Below are 10,893 nucleotides of genomic sequence, written 5' to 3'. Positions count from 1 at the left end.
CTAAGATAAGGAGAGCACATTTATTCAAGTCTATTTGTGAATCTCCATCCATAGTTTGCAAGGAGTTGCATGACCGTTGTCTCAAGCCTACGACCTGCAACCTTCATAAGCTCTCGATTATCTTCACACATTTGCAGCTGTGCCCTAAATCGGAGCCAATATGTTGCCCTGAAAATTACCTGCATATATGAGATAGATGGTGATTTGTCAAAAACCATATCATTTCTAGTCAACCACAGAGCCCAACATATGACAGAAGCTTCTACAAGTATGAGTTTACTCTTCTTCTTGTCTACCCCCAAGGGCCAACCATCAAACATATTAGATATGGTAGTAGGAAGGCATAAACCAAGAGAGAACTGTACTGCTCTCCAAACAAATTTTGCATAATGACACTCTATAAAAAGATATTAAATAGTCTCATTTTTCATAAAAAACAACATCTTAAACTGCCATTACAATTTCGTCTTGCCAAATTATCCTTGGTTAGCACAACCCCTTTAAGTAAGTACCACATAAAAATCTTAATCTTAAGTGACATCTTAAGCTTCCAAATAATCTTGTTTCTCTCAATATAACCATTATTAATTAAAGCTAGATACATCGACCTAACAGAAAATATTCCATTCTGATGATAATTCCATCTAAAGCTATCAGAGGATTGATTCAATTGAATATGTACAATAGAAGCACACAATTCATGCCAATATGCAAGATTTTGACCAACTAATGATCTCCTAAAGGAAACATTGAGTGGAACAGATCTCATAACATTAGCAATAGTAGAACTTTTCCTTCGGACAATAGCGTATAAAGATGGATATTTGTCTTTAAAGCTAGGTTTCCTAGCCATTTATCTTCCCAGAACCTTATTTGTTTCCTATTATTTACAATCCAATAACCCATATCTAAGAAGTTATCTTCGACCTTCATGAGACCTGATAAAAATGAGAATTGCCCCGTTTCTTATTAATTTGGGTTATAGATTGTAGAGATACTTTCATAAAACCGGTTCACCGAGCTGATCCTGTGTTTCCCTATGGTGGCTCACACGGACGAGACCTAAAAATGCCAAGAATCTGACACTGAAACGGACGGCCGAGATGACGCGTGGCCCGCCGAACTGGGCGTCCACGCAAGGCCATGACCCCATAGATGACCTCCCCATAGACCAGGCCGCACCTCCGTGCCGCCGTGCATCCCTCCCAAGGCCACGGTGACGACGTGCCCGTGCGCCGTATCCCGCACCCGCAGCCCCCGTCCTGCGCCGCGCGCGCGCGGTCCACACGCGCCTCCCCTCGTAGGACGGGGCGGTCGCAGCCGCCGCCCCCGCCCCGCAGCGATCCGCTAAGCGAAGCTGACCGGACCTCGTTAACCGCCACCTCCTCCTTGTCGGATCATCGGATCGGCGCCCGCGCGCCCGCTAAGCTGCAGCCCCCTCGCGCCACGTCACCTCCCTTCCCCTGGGCGCCGCGCGGCTACGGGTACCCCACGGCCGCGTCCTCCTCTCCTCCTGGTATTTATAGGAGCGCCCCGAGAGAGAGCGCTCCCCACACCGTCCCCCATAATTTTCCCAACCGAGAGACCACCCACGCCAGTTAGAGGTTAGAAACAAGGCGTCGAACACCTTAACGCCATTACCGAAAGGCTTCGAGAATTCGGTGGTGGGTGTGCGAGGGGGAGAGAGAGAGGGGGAGAGAGGGTAGTGTGCAGTGAGGAGGGGCCCTGGCGATCGCCGGAGGGATGACGACGGGCGCGGCGGCGGGGGCTGCTGCGGCTGCGGGGGCGGCACCGGCGTCGCCGGTGGCCGCCGCGGCCGCGGCCGCGCCCGAGGTGGCGGCGAGGGACGCCGTGATCGGGTGGTTCCGCGGCGAGTTCGCGGCGGCGAACGCGGTGATCGACGCGCTGTGCGGCCACCTCGCGCAGATCGGCGGGGACGCCGAGTACGAGGCCGTGTTCGCCGCGCTCCACCGCCGCCGCCTCAACTGGTTCCCCGTCCTCCACATGCAGAAGTTCTACTCCGTCGCCGACGTCGCCGCCGAGCTCCGCCGCGTCGCGGACGCCCGCGCCTCCGCCGCCTACTCCGAGGAGGAGGCGGCGTCCACGGTGATCCACGAGCCCATGGACGAGCTCGTCGCCATGGCCGCCGAGCCGGAGCCGGAGCAGGAGCAGGAGCCCGACCACGACCATGTACCTCAGGATCCGGCACCGGAGCCGGAGCCTGACGGCGCCGTCAACAACCCCGTCTCCCCCACCGCCGCCGAGGTGCTGGACCACGAGGCGGACGGGGAAGATTCCTCCGGAGATTCGTCGGAGCGCAAGGCACCCTCCACGGAAGATGACGCCGTCGCTGACGGACGTAAGTACAATCACCCCCCCGCTAATTAATCCTCCTACGCGCATATTAATTACATGTGCCTCATAGGCCATAGCTTTTCCAACCATCGTTGCTTCCTATTTTCGGCATCGGCATTTTTTTTCTTGCTAAATCCGTCATCGTTTCCGTTAGTTCATCCGTAGAATGGATCTCCAGTTTTGGCCCGCTTCAGTTGGATCTGGTCGTTTGCTGTGGATTTCTCTGCAAGTTTTGTCCTCTAATCTCCTATTTTTTGGGGCTAAAAGAAAAAAGTGATTAATTTAGACTTTCAAACGATGCCTTTCTACGGTAAATACCATTGCACAAGCTGCATCTGCATGGTTAGTACTACTAGACCTGGCGCGCGGGTCCATCACGCTTGGTGGTTAGGAGAAAAAATGGAGGTCGAGAGGGCCAAATTATTCAACGCCGCACCAAATGCGGAGCCATGATTCTTCCTGGGACGGGGAGATCGTACGGCGGGGCAGTGCTCCTCCCTGTCAATCGACGCCGTCCGTGCCGGCGGCGGCGGCCCGTGACCTCGCTAAAACCCTACCGCTTTATTGCCTTCTCTCCTCTCCATCCACGCCGTTGGATTCCTCCTCTCTTTTCCTCCGCCTCCTTTTGTTTGGTTTTCTCCGTCTCGTCGCCTCCACGCGCGCGCCCGCGCCTCGGCCACCCCTTTTGGCTTGGTCCCCCTGGAAAGTACCACCGCTGGTACGGCCGCTTCTGCCAGTGCGATTAGCAAAAACGTGCCACGCTGTGGTTGCCCTTTTGACGCCTCCGGCGGCCTCTCGCCGTGGGTCGGCGGTTGGCTTCAGAGCGGCGGCGGCGGTGGCCTTGAATTGAATGGAAAACATCGTGTGCGTTGGATTCTAGCGGCTCTCATCAACCTGGGCCCTGGGGGAGTGGGGGGCTCCATATGGTGTGAGGTAGCCGACGCTGATTGGCTCGGCGTAAAATATTGCCGTGCATGCGTTTTGCATGTGTGGACGGCCGGAGATCACCAGATTCGGGTTGCTGGTTAACCCGCCGGACAAAAAGACTGTGTGCCTCCTCCTCACTTGGAGGAGATGGAGATGGAGATGGAGGCCGTGATGCGTGGCAGTGTGGCATCAACTTTGAACAGGCGTTTTTCTCTTCAAAGAAATAAATGCTCTTGAAAAAAAACTGTCATGAAACTGTTGACTTTTTTTTTTATTTGGGAGAAATACGGAGTAAGTTGGTGTGCTTTAAGTTTTGTTTTGTGTTGTTACATGCTAGTATTTCGGTTTTGTGTGTGTAGAATTGTCATCATCATTTTGTCCTGGTTTGGGGGGTGTCAAAAACGTAATTAGGGACGGTCGTTGTCCTCTTGCTCGAGTGACCTCTAGTCGTCTCCTTCTGCCTTAGGCAAGCACAAGGGTAGTGATCAAACATGAGAAATCATACACACTCATTTAAAAGAACAAAACAAAAATAGGAAAGTGTGAATATGTCATCCTCGCCTTGGGCTAGAAGCCTAGAATGACGAAGGATGGTTTTTTGCCATTGTTTTGCAACAAAAGCAAACAAATAGAACGTGATTCTTTTTGAAAGTAAAGAAAGTGGATTAGTACATTAAGAATACAGAGTTGATAGATTAGATGAAAATAAAAATAGTACTCCTACTAAGTGGCAGTATCGAGCGTGGTACACACGAGAGGGAACTTCCTCCCATCCTCCGTGCTACTAGTACTGCAACGTGGATCTCATGAGATGGTGTCAGGCCATGTCAGGTCCGCGCGGTGGAGCCAGCCGGTGCGCCGCGACGGCACGGCCCGTCTGATCGCAATCAAACGGAGCCAGACGCTGGGCAGAGTTAAATGGACCCGCACGAGACTCGCCGGGCGGCGGGTCACCGTGGAAAAATCAATTCCTTCGTGCCCAACCCTGCACGTGTCGATGACCGGCTGGACCCAGATCGGGTTCGAGAAGCCAGAATTCCCGGGGTCCGAAGGGCTGGATCTGGTGCCGTGCCGATCGGATCGGTCGGGACGGAGTCTGAGCTGTGTTACACGTGGTTGGCCGACATCCACTAGCTGGTGGGGTCCGGGGCCAATCACGCAGGTGGTAGCTCGGGCCCACTGGCAGCGCCTTCTCGAGAGAACTCTTTGTCTCCGTATGGTGGCCACTGGCCAGTGACAGGTCTTTGTGCTCTTTGGCTGCTCTCGTGTTAAGTCTTTACTCTTTAGCCGCCTTGAGGCTGCAAGCCTGCTACCATCAGCCCAAGTGTGTGGGTAGGTGTGGCGACCGGCGACGGCGTACACAACTTTTGAACTTCCACATGATTAGATCAACTGTAGGTGATTTGGAATTGATAATTCAGGTTAGGGCAGCGTAGCCAGTGCGACGCTATGTTTGTTTCTGCGTTGTATATTGGTGATGTGATCGTGTTCCGCGATTTGGCGACTTGCTAGTTGCTGCTACTAGTCAGCCACCTTTGCAACCAGTCCGGATTTCAGAAGATTTTCTGCAATCTCTTCCAAATTGACTACTGACGGACTACACACGAGTAACTCTTTTTTTCTTCTAAAAGATAGGAGGAAAAACAATTTCTTGAGTTTCTTGTGCTAAAAGGGGGAAAAAGGTTTTGCTGTGCGTGCTGCATAGGGTGGTCTGATGCAAATCGTCTTTATACATTGTCTTCGCCCAATTATTGAACACGTATTGGTCCCTGCTTGGTGCTCGCCCCCACACTTATGCCATATGTACTAATGACCATCTACGCTTCACTCAACTTGCGGGAAGAATCTCCCGTTGTGCTCGCTCTTCTCTTTATTGCGTTATCACGAAAGGTTCCTCTTTTTTTCTCCTCATGCTGTCCATCGAAAATGACATGAAAAGGACTACAGCGTAGGAGTCCTCGACACTAGGTTATTTCTTCCTGGGCTATGATGGGAATTTTGGAAGATCAAGGGGAACTACAGCGTGTCTCAAAATGTGATGGCAAAACGGTAGGTGACAACAATTTTGTGTGAATGCAATTGGGCGATAGACTTGGAGACCTTGGTGCCGCGTGACTGTGCCCACTAACGAACTCTCACTGAGGATCTAATTATGCCAGGCCAGAAAAGCGGGTAGAAAGTACATTTTATATTTTATTTTATTAGGAGGTTTACGATTTTATTAGGTTCTTTAGACAGCCTCAACCCATAATATCTGTCGGTGATTGTTTAGTACCCTAGCTAGCTTAGCTTGGTTTCTCATTTCCTGAACAACATGATAAGAGTTATCGGCTTTTAGATGTGTATCCTTTGTGCTTGCAAGCTAAAAGATGAACAGTTAAACTGAATTCTCAGAATGCACTTTCTTTTATAAAAATAAGGCCTACGGCATGGGTGCAGTTTTTTTTATAGCGTCACCAGTCATATATACTCATATCCGTGATTGGAAGTTTTCATGCTTTCTGCTGTTTATCATAAGTTGATTGCTCTTTGAAATAGATGTTTTCCTTGAAACATGGTACCGCAGTTAAAAGAACTTTACATCTTTATTGTTTGAAAACAGAGTTCAAATCTAATTGCTAAGAACATATCCACTGTTTGGATGCATCTGAGATCTATATTACTTAGCAGATGATCATACTGACCAAGGATCTCAAGGGGAACACAGCCTACCAGAGAGTTACCCTATCTGCTCTGATCACGAGGAGTGCATCGTCCGCCCCGAGAGGATCAAGATTCAGAAAGGTTTTATGGCCAAGGAGTCCGTGAAGGGGCACATGGCGAGTTCCTTCTTTACATCACTCGGCAAACTTTCTGTATTGAAGAACTAGGAGATGCTGTAGGACTTAGCAGCACTTCCATTCATCTAATACGTTCATTCTTCTAATTGCTGTTTTTGACTGGTGTTTATGACTTCTGTATGATCAGGTTAACGTTGTGAAAGGCCTGAAGATTTATGAAGATGTGTTCACAACTTCAGAGCTCATGAAGGTTGCTGATTTCATCAATGAAATTCGTCAGGCTGGCAGAAATGGAGAGCTTTCAGGTAAGTTGGTGTTTTTGTTGCTTAAAAACATTTTTGTTCGTCAAATGTAGTTTTAAAGATCCCTGATATGGAGTATGTTTGCATTATTAACGTTAGGTGCTATTTATTTTCATACTTTTTACTTTTGTCCATATCTCTTTGGTGCTCTCCAATTGATTCTTCTAAGATACCAAAAATATTCTTGCGTCCATAGCATCTAAAGGTGGTCCTAGTTCAGGCATTGCTACCTTTATCTATTGGTGGTGATGATTTTGTTTGATATTATTTTGTGGTAACTGACTCCGATATCTGGATATCCAGTTCATAACAACTGTCGTCCATATATTTCACATAATATCGTGCTAGAAGCAATAGAAAATGAAGCTAAGACATTGAAGTTTATACACTTCTTGCATAGATAGATTTTTTTTAGACGGAAGGCCAGTGGCCCGGCTTTTAATTGAAAGCCAAAACGGCAGAGTTCAGCTGGGGTTGCCAGCGTACTGCATAGATAGATGCCACCTCCAGTCATCCTAATCAAGTAAAAGTATAATTTGCATTTGACAAGATCACAAGATAGTCACAAACCTTGTGCCTACGATACCTAATGGACTCGAGCATGTGTATTTGCTTTAACTTAATCTAACTAGCCATGAGTTCTCAAGTTATCTTAAATGACAATAGAAGACGTTGAGCAAGAGTATAGTTTAATTATGACAACATGTTAGATCGCTTCTATCTTATCGGAATGGGTTCTGCACCACAAAACATTGATCCAAGTAAGATCTCAACTTTGTAGCCTTATTTGGTTCTTGAGTAGAGAAATTTTATGGTCCTTGAAAAGGTATCTCGATGTACCTAAATTTTACACTAAAAATTTTATCATCTCGAGGAACCTAGTAGCATTTCCCTATTGGTTCTGTTGATTGTTCATGTTTGGCTATGTTGATTGTTCCTGCCTACCTTGTACCTTGAAATGCGACCCTCCTATTACCTTTGCCTTTGCTGCTATCAATTTTGTCAGTTTGGAGCTAACTCTCTAGTTCAAAATTTAGGTGAAACCTTCATATTCTTCAACAAGCAGATTAAAGGGAACAAGAGGGAGATCATTCAGCTTGGCGTCCCACTATTTCAGCCCACCACAGAGGAATCTAATTGTATGATCGAAAAACTAGACAACTCTACTGTGATTTGTTCTACTTACTTACAGTTGCAAGAATATTCTTTGAAGTGTGGCATATCATATTTGCATGAACATGTCTTATCCACACAACGTAATGGCCTACTGAATGGTGGTTTACAACTATTCATTCCTTCCTCTGCGTACAGGTCACATAGAAGCAATCCCCCTTGTCCTCCAGGCTGTCATTGATCATCTTGTTCTTTGGCGTTTAATACCAGAAAGCAGGAAACCTAACAGTGTCATCATCAACTTCTTCGATGAGGTAGGTACTGGTTCCCTTATAAAATAGTATGACAGTACACTCGACGAACCCAAATGCCCCTTTTCTTCTATACTTCGTTGAAACTTGTCGTATAATATTGAATAGAATTGGAAGTATGGTTAGCCTAGTGGTCCTAGGGAAAAAAAGGAAATGGATAAAGAATGTGATTTTAAGAAAGGAACATCATTATAATATAATAAAATCACTCTTCATGTAAATGCCAGAACAGTTGTATTGTTCACTTCTTGTTCTACAAGTGGAAGGCTGAAGATAAGTGTAAAAAATATGAGAACGAAGAAAGTTCGAAATTTCTGACATATCTACTTCTTCCGTATACTTTGTTTATGACTTCCTAACCATTTTACTCGTTTGGATACACCCCAAACCCAACATCTGCATGTGTAGAACTATAATCCAGGCCCATACCTACGGATGGGCCTGGATTTGTTTTAGACTAGTGATGGGCCTGGATTTATCCAATGGCAAGCGTAGGTGATGAAAAATCAGTTGGAATTTAGGTTGAATCTTTTATGAAGATCTTGAGCTTGCTTGATTTCCAATGATCTGCTTTGGCTACACAAAGTCAACTTGAGTACCAGGACATCAGTAATTTCCATATAGGACATGCATGCACCAAGAACTCAACTACATAGCTTAGACGAACAAATATCCTTGCTCAAAAGTCTTGTCCAGGTTGTGCTCTCTGACAATCTGACGCTATGGTGGATTTGTTTGACAGGATGAGCACTCGCAGCCCTACTTCAAGCCTCCTCACCTGGACAATCCAATCTCCACTCTCCTGCTGTCCGAGACTACGATGGCATTTGGAAGGTCACTTGTCACTGACAGCAATGGCAACTACAAGGGACCCCTTACGCTCTCACTGAAGCAAGGGTAAAACATCGAATCGCACTGACATCATCTGCTTGTTTTTAGAGCTAAGCTAGTATAGTTGTACATGGGCTCATGGCGTCTCTGCGTCGAATTTGCAGGTCACTCCTGGTGATGCGCGGGAACAGCGCGGACATGGCTCGCCACGTCGTGTGCCCATCGTCCAACCGCCGCGTGAGCATCACGTTCGTGCGCGTGAGGCCGTCGACGCCGGTGGACCTCAGCCCGCTCCCGTCGCCCACCAAGGCCATGACGCTGTGGCAGGCGCCACCGCCGCAGCAGCAGCAGCCGATCCCGGCGCCCGGCATGCAGCAGAAGCCGCAGCACGGCGGCGCCATCATCGGCTACGGCCCGGCGCCGCAGGCCGTGCTGGCGCCTGCGTGGGGCATGGCCGTGCGCGCGGCGCCCGTCATGATGGTCGCCGCGCCCGCGCCGGCGAGGCCGATGGTGATGGCCCCCGCCGGCGGCAACAAGCGGATGAGCCGCAGCGGCACCGGTGTCTTCCTGCCGTGGACGGTCGGGCCCAAGAGGTACAACAAGCACCTCCCGCCGCGCATCCAGAAGCGCCGGTTCTCGGCGATGATGTCGCCGATCGAGGCCCAGGGCTGACATCAACAACGTCACCTCACCGGACCTCGCCACGCCTCGCCGGCGTCGTCGTGGTCACCATTAGGCCGCATTTTCTTCTTCTTTGAGGCAAACAAAAAAAAAAAAGAAAAGGAAAAAAAAAGTCGAAAACGCGCGGGAAGTTCAGTCTTAATCGGTGTGTCCTCCCTGTGAATTTTGTCGTCGAAGTGGTGACTGGTTGTTTTTGTTTGGTCTGCCTGTAATTTAGCCCGGGTGTGAGTAGCAGAGATGGAAGCGGTAGAATATATGGGTAGGCATAGTTGAGCTCAGGATCAATCAGGAACAGTGTTTTCTTTTTCCCTTTTTGGTTGCGAGAAAGAACTACTGGATGGATGTTCATGTCCTGCTGAGTTTGCAGTAAGCTCTAAATAGTAGAGGTAGATGATGCGTTTGGTGTTGCTCACTTTGTTTGGTTTGTACCAGCAGATGTACCTAGTTATGCTTATGCATCGATTTTAATTGTTTGCATATAGGATTTGCCAGCACCAATCGTTGAGTTATTCTCCTACCAGTAAATGTGATGAATGGATACTCCCAACTGAAGAGATAGGAGATGACCAAGTGAAAGTTGCCATTTTGTTTGAGATACATGGTTGCCATTTCCATTGTATAGAGAATGATTATAGATAATTGTAATGCCGTTTATCCTAACATTTCTCCGGTTGGAAAATTTGTTTACAAATTGAATTTGCAGTCTCTTAACCAGTTAACTTCCACTGACTCGGTCCAAGAAGGTTTCATCCCCTCCTTTTTGGATTTTTAAAAATAACAATAGCTTTTATTCAACTTAACCAATTACATCTAGCCTATAGAAAAACCAATTACATCGAGAAGACACATCTATATGAGAAGTGAGAACACCCTCAGCTTTTACATAGCAAGGACACATAGTTACACACAACCAAAACAGACACACACACACCCTCAAGTTTATAAAATAAAAAATACACGAAGTTTTATGGCCAATCAACGTCTAGATGGCCATTCACATCATAGGGTAATAAACACCTTGACCACTTTCTCTAGATGCAGACATAACGCAATCACCAAATCTTGCATACTCCTAAAGTATAACCTATGGGAGCCAATGGATTAGTGAATAATAAAACATGAAAAGCTGAAGAGATGATGTTTTTCTAATAAAAATAACCATATCATTCACGTACAATCAAAGCGACCAGCAAATGACATCCGCCTTTACCAAGACATGAGGTTTCATATTATTTTGGATTCCCCAAAGCCATCTCCAAACCCGTGAGAAACACTTCGAGGTGGAGGAAGATCTCACATCACTTGAATAATAGACCAAATCGAGTGAGCACAATTACAATATTAGAACATGTGTTTAACAGGAACAATGCTTTTGACTACCTTACTAGTTGTGGTTAGTTATGTTGCCTTAGCTCCACATTGCAATACCAAACAAATCTTGACCTTAAGTGGCAGCTTTAGTTTCTAGAGATGTTTGGTAAGTACATAGGAAGGCTGCTAAGCATTAAATTAATCAAGGGTCAATTCCTTAAGTACCCTTGAAACTTCACGCGGTCCTTTCTACGCCCACAAGATTTGCTTGATCCCTTGTAT

General features: G+C 47.2%; 1 protein-coding gene across 1 annotated transcript; it reads left to right on the top strand.

Moving 5' to 3' along the window:
- Positions 1-1,542: 1,542 nt before the first annotated feature.
- LOC127773514 (RNA demethylase ALKBH10B-like) lies at positions 1,543-9,870 on the top strand. Its single transcript, XM_052299595.1, has 7 exons — positions 1,543-2,359; positions 5,953-6,101; positions 6,250-6,367; positions 7,402-7,503; positions 7,676-7,791; positions 8,531-8,685; positions 8,784-9,870. The coding sequence occupies exons 1-7, from the start codon at positions 1,744-1,746 to the stop codon at positions 9,289-9,291; spliced, it is 1,764 nt and encodes a 587-aa protein (XP_052155555.1). The 5' UTR covers positions 1,543-1,743; the 3' UTR covers positions 9,292-9,870.
- The last annotated feature ends 1,023 nt before the right edge of the window (positions 9,871-10,893 follow it).

The sequence above is a fragment of the Oryza glaberrima genome, chromosome 5, assembly GCF_000147395.1.
Source record: "Oryza glaberrima chromosome 5, OglaRS2, whole genome shotgun sequence".
Classification (NCBI taxonomy): domain Eukaryota; kingdom Viridiplantae; phylum Streptophyta; class Magnoliopsida; order Poales; family Poaceae; genus Oryza; species Oryza glaberrima.
The sequence above is the reverse complement of the archived record's forward strand: the minus strand, read 5'-3'. Positions and strand labels throughout refer to the sequence as shown.

What these genes read in the sequence shown, in the direction of transcription:
- LOC127773514 (XM_052299595.1), top strand. Translation starts at nt 1,744, where the DNA reads ATGACGACGGGCGCGGCGGCGGGGGCTGCTGCGGCTGCGGGGGCGGCA. An exon ending in CACCACAGAGGAATCTAATT is followed by an intron (nt 7,504 to 7,675) that starts GTATGATCGAAA and finishes CTCTGCGTACAG; the next exon opens with GTCACATAGAAGCAATCCCC. An exon ending in ACGCTCTCACTGAAGCAAGG is followed by an intron (nt 8,686 to 8,783) that starts GTAAAACATCGA and finishes TCGAATTTGCAG; the next exon opens with GTCACTCCTGGTGATGCGCG.